The sequence below is a fragment of the Ahaetulla prasina genome, chromosome 6 (assembly GCF_028640845.1).
Source record: "Ahaetulla prasina isolate Xishuangbanna chromosome 6, ASM2864084v1, whole genome shotgun sequence".
NCBI lineage: Eukaryota > Metazoa > Chordata > Lepidosauria > Squamata > Colubridae > Ahaetulla > Ahaetulla prasina.
This window is the reverse complement of record NC_080544.1, coordinates 70,300,527-70,319,584: the sequence shown is the minus strand read 5'-3', so window position 1 is coordinate 70,319,584 and position 19,058 is coordinate 70,300,527. Positions and strand designations below refer to the sequence as shown.

The window sequence follows — 19,058 nt, the reverse complement described above, 5'->3', positions numbered from 1 at the left end:
GGAGAGAGAGAGAGAGAGAGAAGAGGATCGTAAGGTGGCAGTAATTTGAAGCAATCTGTCATAAAATATAACAAATGGCTGTTGGGTGCCTCCAATATGGCTACGTATTCTGGAAGTTGTCTGAAAGAATTTAGGCAGTGACATTCCAACCTAACTCATTTAAATGATTTCTATTTTCTTCCTTCTTTTTGTTGGCACTGACACCATGAAGAACTGCTGCCACCAATGTCATTAAAGGTGGAAAAAGTGGAGGAGAATGGGTTGTCAATCTCTTGGCGCCCGCCCAAGGACCTGGCTGCCAAACATATAATTGATGGCTACGCCGTGACGTACGTATCCTTCGACGGCTCTTACCGCTGGACTGATTATGTGGACCGAAGTCGTGCTGCCCACCATTTGCGGGCACTAGCCTCCGGCAAAGCCTACAATATTTCTGTCTTTTCAGTCAAACGCAAATCGAATAACAAGAATGATATCAGCAGGCCCATCATGCTCGTCACTCGTACTAGTGAGTAGCTCCTTTAGAGGAATAGAGTTGTGGGTACAGAAATGCCTGGCTGCAGTAGCTAGAATGCCATGCAAGCAGTGCTCAAGGATCCTCAAGGCATTTTGTAGGATCCTTAACATATGTAACAATCTTCCAGAACCTGGCTATTCTCCCTTAGAGTTCCAGAATCTACAACTAGCATGAACAAAGGGCACTTGGTTGGAGAAAGCTGTACAATAAGAATAGTGGGACACCATTCTTTGATTCATAGTAGAAACTTCCTCTATACCAAGCTAGCATAATTACATTTAGATATGCTGCTTATCATAAGAATGCTTGATGTATAACTAGTGGGAAATGAACCAAGTAACATAGGAACAAAAGGAAAAATGTTGCATTAATCTTGTCTTGTTCTCCAAATATGTATTACCTTATAATCACAATCTATAAAAGTCAAAGTTACAGCAAATAATTTGCAGTGGCAGTTACAAAATTATAATCAAGTATTACCACTCTTAAAATATATATTTCTTCTATATGATGTAATCTTAGGCTGAATTAGTTCAGATTATTTGCATTTTCAGACAGTGCTTAAAATGCTCCCAACAAAGATTCAATTGGTGGCTGCTTGCTAGCTTGTGATAGTTTGATTTCTTTAATTATAATAAGAAAAAACATTAAAAGAACCTGAGTTATCATGCTTGATAATTTACTAGTGTCCTTTGGACATAGAAAGTAAATTAATTTTGATAATTACTCTTAAAGCTATGGAATGTGTGGACAAATTATTTATAAAGTTTATATGTGCTTTACTGTTCCATACTTGTCTTTGACACTAGTATTAATTTTTTTTCAAAGAAGAGTCCTGAAATAAATAGCACTGATAGTGGGGAAGGGAATTCCAGGTAATATTAAAGAGTAGAATTCCATAGAATGTTAGTGAATAAAGTGTTTTAAAGTGTTTTTAATTGGGTAGGCAAAATTGATATGAGAAAATGACTTTTAGTCTGTTAAATGACCTGTTAATCTGCAATTCTTCCCTTCCTCTATCCTGGTTTTTAGCAATTCAGTACATCAGAATAAATTAAGTGCAATTGAAAGACAGCCTATCCTACCCTAATAAAACAAGAACACACGTGAAGCAATAGACAATGAAATATCCTAGACCTAGGCAATGCTGATAAACTTGAGATTCTTTTTTTAATCTGGGAAAACAAGAGGAAAGTATTTCTTCCTCAAGGATATGAACTATAGGTCTTGAAAAGAACTATCTAGAAGGATGACCCATAATATTTCTTATTATTTTGCAATGGTATCGTTACTAATGTTCACAATATTTTTCTTGTCTATTTTATGGCTGTTGCTATTTCAAAATGCAGAATAAGAACCAGCTGGATTAATACAATTGCTATGCCAATGAAATATTTGAGGGATTAAATGTTTATGGGTGATGCAGCAAAATTAGACTATTTTTCTGTGGGATTATGATTTATACTAGAACATGAATGCATAAGACATATAAAAGTGACGTGCTGTTAGTACATTTGTTCCAGGGACTTCTGTACTAATTTGAGTTACATAGCACTAAATTAGCTCTACAGAAAGTTGCTGAATAGATAATGCTATTGTTCATGGATTTACATTTTCTATGCTGTTATGCTCATGACTGACTGATGAGAATATCTGTCCCCATTGGTCCCTTCCAGAAGTTTGGAAGTTATAATTCCCAGAAAGTCAGGAATACTAGCCCCAATGTAAAGTATCAGGTTGGAAGCAACAGAACTAGAGCTTGCTTTGTAAACGAATAACTGTATGTATTCATGAAGTATCTTTATTAATCAAATTTATGTAGGCTCTCATATCATGAGAAGTAACTCTGGGTACTGTACAATAATTAGACAAAAAACAATATAGGTAATCCTCGACTTACAATCACAATTGAACCCAAAATTTCCTTTGCTAAGCAAGACAGTTGTTAAATTGGTTTTGTCCCATTTTATGACCTTTCTTGTCAAAGCTGTTAAGCAAATCACTGCAGTTGTTAAGTTAGTAACCTGGTTGTTAAGTGAATCTGGTTTCTGATATTTTGATCACGTGACCATGGGGATGCTGCCACAGTTATAAGCGTGGAAAACAGTTGTAAGTCACTTTTTTCAGTGCTGTTGTAACTTTAGATGTCACAAAACGAATGGTTGTAACTTGAGAATTATTGGTACCTATAAAAGCATTTTACAAATATTTAAAAATCAATATTTAGAAATTAGAAGTTAATTTAATTTAAAAAATTAAAAATATACAAATCCCAGGCAGAGAAGGATAACTTGCTGCTAGTCTCAAATACAAGCCACAAACTGAGAGTTTCCCGGTTATTGGTATAAATTGTGGCTGCATCCTTTCTATACCATTCACTTTACTTTTTTATAGGATGTCTCAGGGCTTCACTCTTTCCCCACCCTTTTTTAACATGTACATGAAGCTGCTGGTGCACTCAGATGATGCACTCAAGTTCTTTCCCATTGCTTGGAGGCTCTGGAAATTTGAATGGAGATGGGTGATGATGATATAAATCAAATAAATAAATAAATACTTGGTAATTGAGTGTGTCAGAACCTCTCGAGGGAGACCCTTTACTATAGAATAAAATGCTTTTTCTCCAGTACAGTTGCAAGATGCCATGTAGTTTACTGCCTAAGGAAGTGGGGTGGGGGAGGGGCACATTATGTTGTAAAAGTCCTGTCAAAATCCCAGAGCAACATTTGTCTTAGTAGAAATCAAGAAAAAGGCTTCTGATAGAACGGTGCTTCTTGAGGAAGATCAAGTGGGTGTGTTGTCGATTATAGTGAGTTGTAACAATCCCTTGCACTTCCCTTCTCTCATCCTAACAGGACCTCACCCAGTAGAAGGATTTGAAATAGCCAATGTGACTTCCACAACCATTACTGTGCAATGGGCTCTTCATAAACTCAAACATGCCACAGTCAGCAAGGTGCGCCTGTCCATACGGCAGCCAGAAGATGTAGAGGATCATGCTGTAGAATTAAACAATACTGTGACCAAATACACATTTTGGTGAGCAAGAAGCAAAAACTATATGAGATGGAAGAAGGGAGATAGTGGAGAATATATAAAAGTAGTCCAGAGTGGTTTTTTGTAATTTAGCTAACAGCTAACTTGCTAGATCACCAAAGATTAGGGCAGGGTAAACAATTTAATGAGCAAAGCACTCATATAGATCCACTCCTCAAGGCCTCAGAATAGTCACTGGAAAATTGGCATAAGCTGCTTCAAAGACCTTCTGAGTTTATTAGAGTACTACCAGATTATTTCCATAGGCCTAGCCGAGATTAGAGATTAAGCAGTTGTATTTCTTGCTTAGATATTTTTTATGAATTTTAGGAACCTCAGTGTACAGACCCTTCATCAAGAAATTAGCTCTAAAATTAGCTCTTGGATCCATAATAAAGATGGGAAAGGGAAGACAAATCAACAAGATCAAGTGGAAAAAAGAAAGGGAAAATTTATCCTATCTGAATCCACCTTTATTCATTTCCATTAAATTAAATATGAAAACTTCTCAAATTAGAAAGACAATTGAAGTATATATGTGGTAGAAAATTGAAACTGGCATTGATTTAAGTATTTAACTTCTACTGAATAGCTGTGTGCATATATTTGACTGGGTAGTTTATCTAAGTTTCTGACTCATCAGTGGTCAATATGGAACTGTGTTGTTTTCTTCAAAAATCCTAACTCTCTGATTAAGATTTATTCATTGTAACTAATCCTTTATAAGGGACCTTCAACCAGGACAGAAGTATCTTATCCATATGTGGACCTTGAGTGGCCTTAGTAGTGAAGATCATGCCACAGAGAGCTTTGCTACATCTCCTTTTTACGTCTGGACCCGTGAGTTTTATTGAATATTTTCTGCTTGCTTTTTGCTTTGTCATTTTGTAATTCATAAACCAATTAAAACAACAGAGCAAAACTGTGGTAAAAGTGTTTGTAGCCCCATTGCTGATACCATAGGAGAGCATCTGACTACACTTTGCACTGTTTATGATTTGAATGATCATTTATTTATAAAGAAGGAAAGAGATATTTTTTTCAACTCTAATACATTTCTTTTCCTTGCCTTCACATATAAAAACTGAACAAACTTTTTATCCTGTACTGTTTCTTCTCTTCATGGTCACACATAATTGTCCAGAGAGAATGCTGCACTTTAATAGCTGTCATTAGCTTCAAAATACTGCTAAAGAGGAAATAAACCTGTTGAATCCATAATCTTAAAATCATTAAACTCTGTTCTTCATGCAACTTCCTCCAAAGTCTAGAAAGTAAAAGAGAGAATGACTTACCTTGCTTGTCAATGGTATACAGCTGGAATGAACCCTTACCGTTCAGTGTGCATGATTTCCTGCTTAATTTTACATTATATCATTAGTTTAGCTGATGCAGAAGGATGATTCAAATATTAGTTACCGCCATACTTTCATCTGAAATGAGTTAAAAATCCATCTCTAGTTTAAACTACTTTGATCATTGTTCCTCCTCTATACTTCTTGTTATGAAGACCAGCAACCAAATAAATGCAATGCTTTCATAATACACATGAGATGCCTTTTTTCCTATGAGTGGAATAAAGTTGGGGGAGGAGAGAGGATACAAATGTAGAAGAGGGCACAAAGGTAACACAATTGCAGGAGCCAGATAACTATTGAATTCCCGGAAGCTGCTTGCTCATTTAAGAAAGCAGAGAAGTGGGCTTAGTACTAATGTTGAGGGTTCCCCCATTTTCATAACTATTTATTTGATAGGCAGCTGAAAAGAATTCCAATCAAATTTCCTTCTTCTCTCTGAACAGGACCTCTGTCTCCTAGAAACCTCACTGCATCCAGAGTGGCAGCCACCTCTGTCCAAATGACTTGGGAACAGCCCCTTGTGGGTTCAGTGGAAGGCTACATCATCAATGTCAGTACCAGCCAGAGTGTAAAGAGCCGCTATGTCCCCAATGGAAAATTGTTTTCCTACACCGTGCGTGACCTGAACCCAGGTCAAAGGTATCGCTTATCTGTGATGGCTGTTCAAAATACTGATCAAGGACAAGTGATGAGTGAGCCTGCCCATCTTTACATTACGGCCTGTAAGTGTAGATCACACATTATTCTTCATACTGCTGTTGTTTACCTTCCTTATTAAGGATGAGAAAGGCAGAGGCAGCAGCAACTTGTATCTCTCTATATCCTTCATGCATTCAGTGATCAGCTACTTCTATTCTCTGTGATAAAAGCAAGATGATTTTTTTAAGCAAAACCTAAGAATCAGTGTTTGCATCCTGTTTCCTTGGATGTGCAAATGAAAGGCTTAGATGTCTTGCTTATCCTTTTGATTTAAAGTAACATCATGCCACTACCAAGGAAGCAAAAATAGTTGCTGGAAATCAATTATTGAGTATCTTTTTTAAAACAACAACAACGATGATGATGATGATGATGATGATGATGATGATGATGATGATGATGATGATGATGATGATAATGGGAGAGAAATAGAATAAATCTGATTGTGACTGCATCCTCAAGGAAATGTAACATATCTGTCCAAGATTATTTTTATGATGAGGAATGTCTCCCTTGCTGAATCTGTTCTATTCTGGGAAGATTTTTATTGGGTAAAATAGCCTAAAAGGAAAGGCTTAACTCTACCATCTGCACAACATCGTAATTACAATAACATTCACCAGCATACTTTGAATTTTTTTCCTAAGACTGTGGCATAGGCATACCCTGCTGAAAAGGAGACAGGCCTCAAATTACCCAGATTTTTACATTCCATTCATCCACTTTTGTTATCGTGTCTTATATTTAGTGCAGAAAGATGGAACCTCTGAAAGACGCTGGAGCCAAACTGGGCATCCACGGGTGCTGAGAAACAGAGTGCCCCCAGCTTTCCTACCAGAATTGCATGTGCTTGCTGAGCACTCTGTCCCCGAGGAGCCCTCACTAACACCCAGGTAAAGAATGAAACTAGATTACAATAAATGAAACTAGAATAAAATAACCTATGGATTCATGGGGTGCTAAGTTGGTGCACATCATTTGAGCTTTGCAAAGGGAATTGTCTGAATGCTTCTGTTTTTTAAAAGGTTTACAGAACTAGTTGATGGCAGAGGAAGGATCACTACTAAAATCAGCAGCTCTCCCAGTCGATCAGTTTCTGTGAAAACACGTATGTACTGTTCACTTTCCCTTCTTGGCTTTCTGCTCTGTCACACAGCACAAACTTTCTGGTTAAAATATATTCTTGCCTGCTTCTTCTAGAACCAGAAGCTCTTACGAAAGTTGAAGAAAATGTGGAGGAATCAACTAGTCGGGCCAAACTAGCAGTGCAGCTGTCAGAACCTGAGAGTACCAAGAGAGAAAGTATGTTTGAAGAAAGGAGATAGAGATGGTCCAAGATTACCCCCTTGCCTCTCCAACCTTAAGTAATGTTTGATTTGTACTGGATTATCAAGAATCTTAAAAATAGCCAGAGTATTACATCCTTCCCTTTGCATCACCAGGTGAGAGGCAGAATTGTTCCATAAACTTCTGCAAAAATGGTGGGACCTGCGTTGCTGGCTTAGAGTCTTACAATTGTGACTGTACTCCAGGATTCAAAGGCAGATTATGTGAACTAGGTGAGTTAAGAGAAAAGTATGCTTTTCTGAACAATTTTGCCACATGCTACTAAGAAGGAGAGAGAAGAGAAGGAAGGAAGGATGGATGGATGGATGGATGGAAGGAAGGAAGGAAGGAAGGAAGGAAGGAAGGAAGGAAGGAGAAAGAAAGAAAGAAAGAAAGAGAAAGAAAGAAAGAAAGAAAGAAAGAAAGAAAGAAAGAAAGAAAGAAAGAAGAAAGAGGAAGGGAGGAGAGAGAGAGAGAAAGAAAGAAAAAGAAAGAGTAATAGGAATCTGCCTGGATATGCAACTGTTGCTCCCTTTTTTTAAAAGGGCTGAAAAACTTACATACAGGATTAGAAATGGTGTTTAGCAGTACAGGATATAAACTGCATAGAAATTTATCCATAGGTTGGAAGGAGAAGTTGAGTTAAAAATCTGCATTGAAAAATAGGGGAAGAAATTAATTTATGGGCTGTAGGAAATATATGCAACAATACTGACAAACTCTTTCTGGTCCAAAAAAGACATTTGCCCACGCCCTTGTCATAAATGTAATGTTCATCAGACTTTGGGACCTGATAAATCCATTAATATAGGCCATTAACCCACACAAAGTATTGTTCACACGTCAATATGTTATATGGCTATGTTTTTTCCATGAACTGAAAAAAAAATATTATTGGAAGAGGAAGTAAGATTTGTGTACATATAGATTCCACATATAGAATCTAATTGTAATATGATTGCTACAAATGTATAAAAGAAAAACTTTATGGCTTAAAAACAGTCTTTAGAAGGTGAATTTTCATAAAGAAATATGTGAGTGAATGTGTGTGTGTGTGTGTGTGTGTGTATACACTTTCCATATAGTTCTGATTCAGAAGACATTGACCTTGCAAGCTCCATTTTCATGAAATCTATTTCTGACTTATAAATGAACATTAAAAACCATATGTGGGAAGTACCTTCAATCATGGGTCATGATTGAAAAGTAGTAGTAGATATTGAAAAGATGAAATAAGGTGTGCATAAAAACTTATAACAAGTCTTGTCTCTTCCTGATAATGATTTCCCTTTTCTTTCTGTTTTTATATTCTCTATAATGAAATAAAATTATGCCACCAAGAATAGTCTAGAGAAGGGGTTTATATCAGTAGTGGGTTTCAATTTCGGACATTAACGGTTCGTTCGTGGGCGTGCGTGTGATGCTTCTGCGCATGCGCAGAGTCATCCGGGCGGGTGGGCGGAGCCTCCCGCCGCCGCCATTACCGATTCGCCTGATCCAGGTTCCAGTCTGCTATAAGTTCAAATTACTCTTATTTTTACAAAATATAGGTGTCCATCTTTTTAATGGAAAAAAGAGACCACAGACATACTGTAGCTACTGGTTTATATAATTAAGTACTGTAGACAGATATATGGATAGAAATTGAGCAAAGGCTGAATTGCTGCAAGCTTGCTTTATGGAGTGAAATTGCTATTTCAATATTGCTATTAGGAAATAGGAAATATGTCTGCATAGCATAATTTGTAATTGTGTATCTATGAGAACTGTAACTGGGAGGAAAAGTTGAGGTTTTCATGGCTGTGTTGTCTAAGATAATGCATAATTATGATGCTGAGCTTTATTAAAATTCTAACCTTATTAGAGCCAGTTTAGTGCAGCAATTGAGGCATCTGGCTATAAAGCAGGAGACCTTTGATGTCCTTAGGCCAGTCACATTCTCTCAGCCCTAAAAAAGAGGTAATGGCAAACTGCATCTGAAAAACTTTGCCAAGAAAACTGCAGGGACTTGTCCAAGCAGTTTTTTGATGGATGACATTGATTGATTGAACAGAAGAAAGAAGAATTAAAACAAAAATAAAGATGTAAAAAGCACCACATTTTTTTCTTTTGAGAAGATGACATTCACCTGCTTTACAAAAACTGTTCTTGCCTTGTTTGCTACATAAATTACAAGGTGATCCTATACAACCCTCCTTGGCACAGCGTATTTTATTATCTGAGAACAAACTGCACTAACATACAATTAAGTTGTATCATGTACTTGTTATTGGTGTGTTTCCTTTCCCCTCTTACACATAAGAACAGTTTAATTCCCTGGCTCTAAATAATTTTAATGATTTGCACAAAGAAAATTAAATCCAAATATGTATCTCTATTCATTGAAATGTCCTCAGTACATAATGTTTTTCCCCTCCAGCTTGTAAAAAAGTGCCTCAGTCTTGTACTCGACTATACTCTGAAACAAAACCTTTTCCAGTCTGGGAAGGAGGCGTCTGTCATTATCTGTAAGTATTGTCTTGATCATTTTTTTTCTTCACATATCAAACTTCAGATTTCAGCCTGCTATCCCTGATGCAGTCTACTTTTTATTCCAACCTGCCTGTTCACTTTTTTCCATAGGAAGCCCAGGGAGGAAAGAGGGGGGAGGAGAGATGTCTTTTACACTGAATTAAGGCTAGTTTAGATTTATACTACAAATACCATTTTTCTGCCTTAAAATAGCAAGGTAGTATCAACTTTCACCAGTTGCACCATCAAAAATTGGCAATATGTTTTTGGGGAGACTGCAGGTTGCCTGATTCTGCTGAGGCTTTGAGGGAAATGTGAGTAATGTATTTCTGCCAATGGCCTGGAGTTTTATTAGGGCATTGGGGGATTGTTACTCTTGCTCAGTAAAAAAAAAAAATCCAAGGGATTTAAGCTCTGGGATTTAATTTACAACCCATGCTATACCTCTTTGTGGTCAAATTTCCCATCATTCATTCTTTGATATATGTTTGTTTTCCTATCAGATACAAGCGAGTCTACAAAGTGCATCAGGACATTTGTTATAAGGAGAGTTGTGAGAGTACTGTAACAAATAAAGCACTCAGCAGGTAAAACAAATGTAGTTTTTATAAGCCATCATTTGGGGAGAAATCCTAAGGATGCCTAACTTCCAATTTCTCATCGTACGAATTATAATTTTTAACAAAATGGTGGACATCCTAAACAACCTGGATGTTAATTTATGGGGGACGTCAGCCAATTTGGATATTGTAAGTCAGTTGGGTGACCTTGGGCCAATCGCTGTTTCTCAGCCCTAGAAAGGAGTTAATGGAAAACCACTTCTGAAAAAATCTTGTCAAGAAAACCACAGAGACTTGTCCAAGCAGTCTCTCTAAGAATTACTTATGAAAGATCCTGAATATCATAGTCAATATTTTATTCGTTTTTTCTTTGTCGCTTCTTTCGCCTAACACACTGTTGGAATTAAGTAGCATCAGAAATTCTTAGAAATAAGTCCTATGTTACTGTGTAAGATAAATAGTCTTATATTAGAATTTCTTATTTCAGAAAACAAATCAACAGGCACTGAAACCCACAGTAAGTATTTTTATTGGGCAGTGGATGGGTTCCATTAACTGATATACTAGATAAATTAAGAAATTTAGACACTTGATAAATCAGAGTTCCTTGGACAGGAAGTGTCTGGGCTCATTTTATAATTCCCCATAGCTTAAACCATGGGTAAAGCATCATTGACAAGCAAATATTTACATCTCTTTTTTGAAGAACTTCTAAGATATTGATAGCCTGCCAAACATTAGAAGGAAACTGTAGCTATATTCACTGAATGCCACAAAATATTTTATGAATGCGATGGAATTAGCAAGGCATACTAATAATGACTGGGTTTTTTAAAAATCTCAAAAAATCAGGCATAATAAGAAAAATATATACATTTAGATTTATGTAACATTTATATATAGTATACATTGCATTTATATTTACATGTATTACAGAGCTAAGCAAAGCTAACCAAAGCAATGTTTCATAACATACTGTATAGAAATGTATTTTCAATTCATTAGAGCAATCAAATTATTCATGCAGCTACTCTGGAAGATGTTTCTAACTGCATGCATGTATATGTACAGACAGCTAGGAACAGCTCACAAAATAACCATGTCAGTCTTGCAGTTTTAACAGTTTGAAAATAAGTGCTTTGTATGTTTTCTCTTAAGTTGCAAAGTACCTTTTTCCAGGTTTATTCAGCCACAGTATGCCTCACCTTTTTAAATATATTGTATTACAGCTTTTATTTCTGCTTCCTATAGTGCTTATTTGATAATGGCTGATGGAAAACAGTCTCTCATTTTAAGGTTGTGTCTCAATCCTTAAATGGAAGAGGAAGATTCCCTCCATTAAGTCTTCTACTGATAAGTGCCAGAGTTGTACCAACAGAATTCCTCACTGAGATCCTACTTGCTTTTGAAGTACCAAGGAACTGCTCTCAAGGAATAACAGTGATCTGCTACAGATTTTAATTGCAATGTGAATAGAGAACAAATCCATTTATTAATTTACAATTGAAATACAAATATTTGGCATGAAATGGAGAATCATTACATCAGTACTTGCAATACCAAACAATCTAGATTGTTTTCAGCTCCACTTCATCCCAAGGATACAATAGCTTCATCATGTCAACTGGTTTTTTTTTTAAAGAGTGGGGGAACAGCTGGAACAAAGGACTTCCCATCTTTTTTGTTCAAGAGCTATGTAGCCCCTTCTCTTCAGAAAGATTATAATATCTCACTTTCATTTCGAGTTTCTTTTCATCACAGGATTTAATTTCATTATATAAATTGAGTAAAAGTTCTTTTGCAAGCTACCTGCAGAACAGTACTCAAGCTTAACAGCATTTGAGATTTGGACAAATAATCTGATTTATGGACTGCCTTAAACCTGAGTCCTGGAAAAAAAAGTGTTCTCTTTATAACCTAAAAACAAATCTTATTGCCTCAGAAATTGATCCTCAAACATTTAAAACCACATATACAAAGCGTTGGGTTTTGTTTTTTGGTTTTTTTTTGTTCCTTGGCAAAATTAATGTAAATGAAAAATTATCCAATTTGTTTAGCCAGCTCCCTAAATTCCTTATTGCTAACAAATTATCAGCACTTCAGAAATTAGAATAAGAAAAAAACTGGCGGGCGGCAGCAATAGAGGACTCTGTCTTTTAGAAAAACCAAAGACTTGGTTGTTCGGCCTCCAAATGCTGTTTATGAAGGTTTCTGTGCTTTCATAAAGAATTTTACTGAAAACCTTAATGTTTAATAGGTAAAGGATTTCTTTTGATAGTCTTAAAAGAGAAAATTGAGATGCCGATGGGAAAAAAAGACTTCCATCCCTCTTCAGAGGTGTTTATTTTGCAAAACACGATGACTAGCCTTCAAAAAGCCTTAGCCTAGCCTTTGTGAACCGTTTGACTAGTTAAAACAATAAGGTTGTGTTAATAGACATATATTGTGTTTTATAAAGCAATACAACTAGAAAGTCATAGTTTTAAATTACTATTCTGGCAGGTATTGGTTTATTGCAGAAAAGGCACAGCCGTTGCTGCAACATAATTCATGGCAAATTTTAAGAGCTGTAAATATTGTTTATTTAGCATAGAGGAGCATATTGAAAAGGGGATATTTTTCTAATTGGAAAGACAATAATCCTTGCTATTGGCAGAAATAGCACAAAGTGGTTCCAAAGTTCCTTCATTCTTTTAATTCTTTAACTAATTTTTACTTGTTTTATAACTTTTAAGCTGCCCAGAGTCACCTTGTAGGGGAGATTGGTGGTATAAAAAATTAATAAATAAAAAATTTAAAACCCTAGAAGTCCTCAAGAGATGCTTAGTCGCATTCCTACATAAGTTATTTATGTGTGCTGTGAGTAATGGGTGATACAGTCCATTTGTGATTCTTTTCCCTGATGGGGGATGGCACAACACTAAAGGGCCACAGATTGCATTAAAAATGTAGAATTACAACTTTTAAAAACCCAGTAGTCTTCTGCTAAACTCAGTGTAGCCAGCAGAAATATTTGCACGTTCATTTACATTGCTAGGTTGAATTGGTGTATTGTTCCCTCTATTTCTGGTGTGACAGAATCTGGAAAAAAATAACTAAATGAGAACTGAGCGTGGTCAGCAGAAAATGTGTGTTAGGAAGACTACATGAAAGGAAGAAGGAAGTGAAATCCTTGGAATTTTGCACAACCACATCAGCACTGCAGTTATGCTACATATTTGGCTTATGAGAACTATCTCACCTTTTAACTAGAATATCAAAGTTTCCAAGACTAAAGAGAACAAAGAAGGGGTAGCGTCAAAATATTACATTTTTCAAAATCCAAAGTAAAGTTTTAAAATAGTATCTGCAGAAGACAAAGGGTATGACAGATCTTTATTGCTTGTTCCTTTTTTGTCACATTGTTTTCCCCAAAGACTGTCTTAAGGCAGAAGAGGACCATTATCAATCCAGTACTCTGTAGTCAGGTCAAGGCATATGTAATGCACCAATAAACTAAAAAGGTTTTATTTTATTAAAGTTACCTTGTGTTTTTTTTTTCCATTTTAGACCAAATATATATTTCAAAGTCATTCTGCTTTTTTTTAAGAATGAAAGGATTCCTGGAGATAGCTATAAAAATTGCATTTACAAAAAACCATTTCTTTTCAAATAAGGCTACCATTTAGAAACTTTATTTAAAGCCATATTTATGAATTGATATTTTGAGTTTGATTTGCCAACCTGCCTTTTATTTTTAATAACTCATTTAAAAATATTCACAAGTATTACTTTTTCTATTATCAGGAGTATCTATCAGCTCCCTCCTTCCTATCTTAAAAAGGCAAGAAATGCTACTACTACCAGATAGCAAAAACTTTTAATTACAAAATTATTCAGAATCAGTTTCATCATCATGCTCCGAATCTGAGAATTCTTCCATTGCTTCCTCCTGTTGCCTCCTCTGCTCTTCTTCATCGGCCAGCAACTTCTTAAAGACCTCATATTCTTCAATTGAGGAACAGGCTATTTCAGTCACAAAATCCTGTTCAGAAGCTCTGATAAGTCTTTTCAGTTTGGGATTGACAATTTGAGTCTGTCCTTTCTTATCAGGAGTTTGATAGCGTCCCAACCGCTCCAAAAAATTTATTCGCTTATTTATTTCAGCCAGTGATGCTTGGAAGAAACCAGACTGCACTATTTCTCCATGTTTAATTCCCATCCTGAAATATGCAAACTAAAAAACAGAGATTATTAAGTGGAAGAATAAACACTAGCATTCTACTACAAAGAATGTAAGTCAGGGACACAGTTCAACACAGAAGTACATTAAATTGTGTCTCTTAGTTTCAAGAAGATTGTGTTCTTAATATATACGGGCACAATTTGCAGCCTGCAAGAAAAACCATACTTTACTCAGGTGTGAAATGTGTACAAGAAAATTAGCTCTAAGAGGTATTGTCACATGAAATATACTTTTATTTTAAATCTGAGAATCAATTGGGATGTGAAGGAATTGAGACTACTATATGTGTTAAAATTCAGTCATTATAAATTATAATTATTTATGATAGCTGGTGCTAATGGGGCTTGAATTCCAAGTAACCAAACCATATTGTGGTAGATTACGGGTGTAAGATTAAGAGGGGGTGACTGATTTTTAATTACTAAATTCCTTTTGCTGCATGTTTCTACTATTCGTTAGTATTTCCTATATTTTGCCTCATATTTTACAGGAAAATCAAGCAGCAAAATAACTTACTAACACCCACAGCAATTGAGTGTTTACGTTCTAAAGATGAAAAGGGATTTGGCAATTTTAATTTTAAAAATTGGCTGTGGAAATAAAAATGTAGATAAAGTAAGCCATCCTGGAGAAATAGGGCGATTGTAAAACTTAACCGAATTAGTAAATCATAGACCTGGAACCAACCTGAGAACTAACGGGTTACTTTCTCAGTAGAGGATGTGCTAAAGCATTTTTGGAAGAAGAATTAAGTCTCTATTTGAAGTTCTCCAATAGGAAGAATTGTGCTGCTTCATGAGCAACTGGTTTCACAAGTATAAAATCTGACCAAGGCAGAATAGAGTATGACAATTACTTCCTGTGATCTGAACTTTATGACTCATATATCATTTTCAGCAATTGTTAAAACAAAAAAAGCATAACAATGGAAGGTTACATTTTTTAAAAACAACAGAAAGAAAATATAGTTAAAGATAAATGAATTTAAAACATCAGGATGCAAGCTTTCCTGAAGTAAGATATGAGGCCAAAGTCTTCATCATCCAGAAGCAAAAAATATCATAAGGTAGATTCAATAGACAGATATTTCTCAGGATCCATATAATAGATTTTAATAAGCAAAAAAAAGTGCATAGGAACAATACTTTCTAACATATTGTTACAGGCAATATTTGAAGGAATAATAAATGCAACTATTGAAGTCACATTCTGAAACTAGGAGATATATGAAATCTCTTAAAGCATATTTTTATTTATTGAATTGCTCAAGTTCAGCAATGGAAAAGTATACCACTACATGCAATCTGACATCAGCAAAGTTATTCTGAAAATACCTGGAATTTGTATTCTACATCATTTAAATCTTCTAAAAGGAGCTGTGGAGTTGTTCGTAGAATTTTTGATACTTGTGCCATTGTGAAGAGACATTTTTCTTTAAGGAGATTCTCTAGGGATTTGATTCTCTTGTGTGGCACTGTAAAGATACTTGGAAAATGTACTGCCACCTGGTTAACGCCTCCTGTTAAAATAAGAGGAAAGAAATAAGATAACGCTGACTAAAATCCTCTATTCTTTCCCTGTTGACAGACCCATGTATCCCTGGCAATATTAAAAGCAAACTAGTATATTTTAAAGATATAATTTTTCCTAAGTGTTTCACATGTCTAAGCATATTCTCTCTAAATAATGCATTTGGAGTACTTCTGAGTCTACATTACTACATTATCCCAGATTTATACTTAATTTACTGCTCTTCAGTGCAAAAAATACAGTAGCAATACCATATATATAGTATATACCACTTCGTAGTGCTTTACAGCCCTCTCTAATAGTCTACAGAGTCAGCATATTGCCCCCAACAATCTGGGTCCTCATTTTACCAACCTCAGAAGGATGGAAAGCTCAGTCAATCTTTGGCAGGTCAGGAACGAGCTGCTGCAAGTTGGCAGAATTAGCCTGCAATACTGCATTCTAACCATTGTGCCACTACAGCTATTTCAACGTGAAATATTTCCACATTGGCCATTGCTTGCAATTCCTTATTGATATAGAGAGTATACATGTTTTTTGTATGTGTTTGCGCATGTGTATATGTATTTAAAAATAGGAAAACAGATAATTTAATTATAAATATATTTAATTATAACACAAGCTTAAAGCACTTGTTCAGCCCAACTCTAGGATCTCCCCCCAGAAGGATGTATGTGTATATATGACAAAATAATTCCATTTTGTTGAGTGACAACACTGCTCTAGACCCTTCAATCCTCGAAGATGCCCACCAAACCACCAAATATTTATTCTGGCAGCAAAAAAAATTATGCTGAAATGAAAGATGGTGGGTAAAATATTCTAATATCTTTTGTCAAGCAATTGGCACCTATATGTAAGAAACTAAGTGTAGATTAAGAACTTGATCCAGAAACATATGTAGCTATTTGTAGCAATTTGAAGAATATCCATTGACTATGTATATAATTAACTGAACATGAACACTTCCCTAAATAGAAGGGACAGGAAAACTAAATACATTGTGGACAGAATCTAAACAAATTAGAACTAAATAATCCACTAATTCAGTGTATAAATTCAGCAACTGAACAATTCAAGAAGAGGATTACCTGCATCTAAGTCAAGTCTCCTCAGAAGATCTGCACGTTCCTTCAAATGTTTTGGTGGCATTCTCAGCAGTTCAGGCTTCTTTTCTAGGGTCTTCAATATTGTGGAAATGCTTAAACCCAATAGGAGTAATTCTGAAATTGCAGTCAGTTTTGACTGAAAAGGTACATCCAGCTGCAACCTAAATAGCTGTGTTATCTCAGCAGGACTGAATCCCAGGTTAACATAAGCACTTGTGTCCTCTTCTAGCTTCAAATGGTCCACATCTGTTGTTTTTACTTCTACTGGTGTATTAATTAAAGTTTCTTGAGGCTTTGGAGAGCACTCATAGTTTGACCTATAAGGTGGAAAGCCTTTTTTGCTTTGTACAAAAGACCTGGTAGTAATCAATCTGCAATGTAGGTGTTGATGAGACCACCAAAAGGCAGCTGGTAATACACTGAGAGAAGGTAAATGGATACAGTCATAGGCAAGGGGGGGAAAGCTGTATTTCTCAAAAATCTGCAAAAATAGATTTAAAAAAGCAAACATAATTGTATTTTAAAGGAAAGAACAAGTATAGTTGCCACCAGATCAAAGACGCCTGCCAAAACTAAACTAAAACCACTATCACACCATAATTTATCAAATATTAAAGCTATAACTTGCCTCCCAATTTACCTTATTTAAGGTATTTAATTACAGTATCCATGTATTTCACACAATTAAGATAAATTTGTCACTACTCTACAGAAACATTTAATTGTTCAAAAAGTGTTACAGCTTACACTGAACATAACCACTTTTAAGCTTCATTCAAATCACAAAGGCCACATTAAATATTGTATTTTTAGGAAATAAGTAGAAAACATAGAAAATATGTTCACAAATAATAGGTAGAAATCTCTTGGTTTTGGGCAACACCAAAACAAAAAGTAAACTGTTCTGCATAAACTATCAAACACTAGTACTCCATTTGGAGGGGGGGGGTATTTCAAAAGTGTATTTAAAGAAAAATATTATTACGTAGAATAATATTAAGAAGCAATCTTTTCCAAATATTTCTGCAGCTTTTCAGAATATGTTGGTGCCCTAGTCTGTTTGAAAGATAAAATGTTCCACATGAATACTCATGAAACATTAACTTAAAAGCACATCAGACTGTTCTATAATGATCTCACTGCATACTTTCAAAATTTAAATTTAAATTACCTAGACTTTAAATTTGAACTATCTACAGTAAATGATCCTCAGGTTAAAAAATTAAGATTGCTATATTCAAATGACATATTGCATCCAAATAAATTAAGACTTGAATGATAATCTGATCTACAATTAAAAAACCTTGGCTATTCTACAGCATACTAAAACACAGTGGCTCCATTTTAGCCAAGTCTAGCATATTGTGTGCACACAATCTAACCATGGCCAAAGAACATATTGATCTTCATGAAAATTATATAAATTACATTAGTTTGTCATTTTGTTCTAAACACGATACACATAGAACAGAACAGAACAGAACAGAACAGAATAGAATAGAATAGAATAGAATAGAATAGAATAGAAAAAAGAATAGAATAGGATAGAATTTTTTATTGGGCAAGTGTGATTGGACACACAAGGAATTTGTCTTGGTGCATCTGCTCTCAGTGTGCATAAAAGAAAATATAGCTTCATCAAGGTACAACATACCCATACATCTAGTAAACATGCATTTTAATGTCCTTGAAATCACCATGTACATTAAATGAATGAAAACCAGATCGTGATCTTAACAGAATCTGACACAAGGAATCCCTCTTCAACCTCGCCCCTTTACCACGATCGACCTTTTCCCTTTCCTCCTCTGGACACAAGAGCCTATACCCTGTGAGATGAAGTGGTAGCACCGGTGGAAAGCATTCGGTTGGAAATGATTAGAAAAAGACTTGAGCATGCTTTTGTCTCAGCCGTCCATAAAAGGGAAACGGCACTTAAAACCCAAATAGTGTTAAACGATTATTGTCTGATGAGCCGCAACTGGCTTGATTTATATTGTCACTCAACCGTAAACCATGGTTACAAATTACACTTGCTGCGTTCATACAGGACACGGAGAGGTATATGCGAACTCATCGGGTGAGTAGCTTTTCGCACCTCTGCTTATAACCCATGAAAGTGCAATAGTAAATCGCATTTCTGTTCACAGATTATTTTTCGGTGGACAAACCGATAACGCGAAGCGT

General features: G+C 35.6%; 2 protein-coding genes and 1 long non-coding RNA gene across 8 annotated transcripts in view; 2 read left to right on the top strand and 1 right to left on the bottom strand.

The window, feature by feature from the left end:
• Positions 1-11,398, top strand: part of SNED1 (sushi, nidogen and EGF like domains 1) — a 79,655-nt gene extending 68,257 nt beyond the window's left edge. For 5 of the 6 annotated variants that reach the window (XM_058187542.1, XM_058187540.1, XM_058187545.1 and 2 more), the window contains 12 exons: positions 212-508; positions 3,373-3,556; positions 4,281-4,393; positions 5,355-5,633; positions 6,359-6,503; positions 6,636-6,718; positions 6,811-6,912; positions 7,053-7,169; positions 9,356-9,443; positions 9,951-10,034; positions 10,495-10,524; positions 11,259-11,398. In XM_058187542.1, coding sequence (XP_058043525.1) covers positions 212-508; positions 3,373-3,556; positions 4,281-4,393; positions 5,355-5,633; positions 6,359-6,503; positions 6,636-6,718; positions 6,811-6,912; positions 7,053-7,169; positions 9,356-9,443; positions 9,951-10,034; positions 10,495-10,516 — 1,514 coding nt within the window. In that variant the 3' untranslated portion in view covers positions 10,517-10,524; positions 11,259-11,398. Of the gene's footprint in view, positions 1-211; positions 509-3,372; positions 3,557-4,280; positions 4,394-5,354; positions 5,634-6,358; positions 6,504-6,635; positions 6,719-6,810; positions 6,975-7,052; positions 7,170-9,355; positions 9,444-9,950; positions 10,035-10,494; positions 10,525-11,258 lie in introns of those variants that run through there. The other variant, XR_009155656.1, reaches the window with a different exon arrangement.
• The window catches only part of MTERF4 (mitochondrial transcription termination factor 4), an 8,300-nt gene continuing 107 nt past the window's right edge, over positions 10,866-19,058 (bottom strand). The window contains exons 2-4 of the mRNA XM_058187547.1: positions 16,854-17,352; positions 15,567-15,751; positions 10,866-14,223 (exon numbers count right to left, since the gene is read on the bottom strand). Coding sequence (XP_058043530.1) covers positions 13,879-14,223; positions 15,567-15,751; positions 16,854-17,352 — 1,029 coding nt within the window. The 3' untranslated portion in view covers positions 10,866-13,878. The remainder of the gene's footprint in view (positions 14,224-15,566; positions 15,752-16,853; positions 17,353-19,058) is intronic.
• LOC131200575 (uncharacterized) overlaps positions 17,818-19,058 on the top strand; it is a 24,364-nt gene continuing 23,123 nt past the window's right edge. The window contains exon 1 of the long non-coding RNA XR_009155657.1: positions 17,818-18,951. This is a non-coding gene — a long non-coding RNA (uncharacterized LOC131200575). The remainder of the gene's footprint in view (positions 18,952-19,058) is intronic.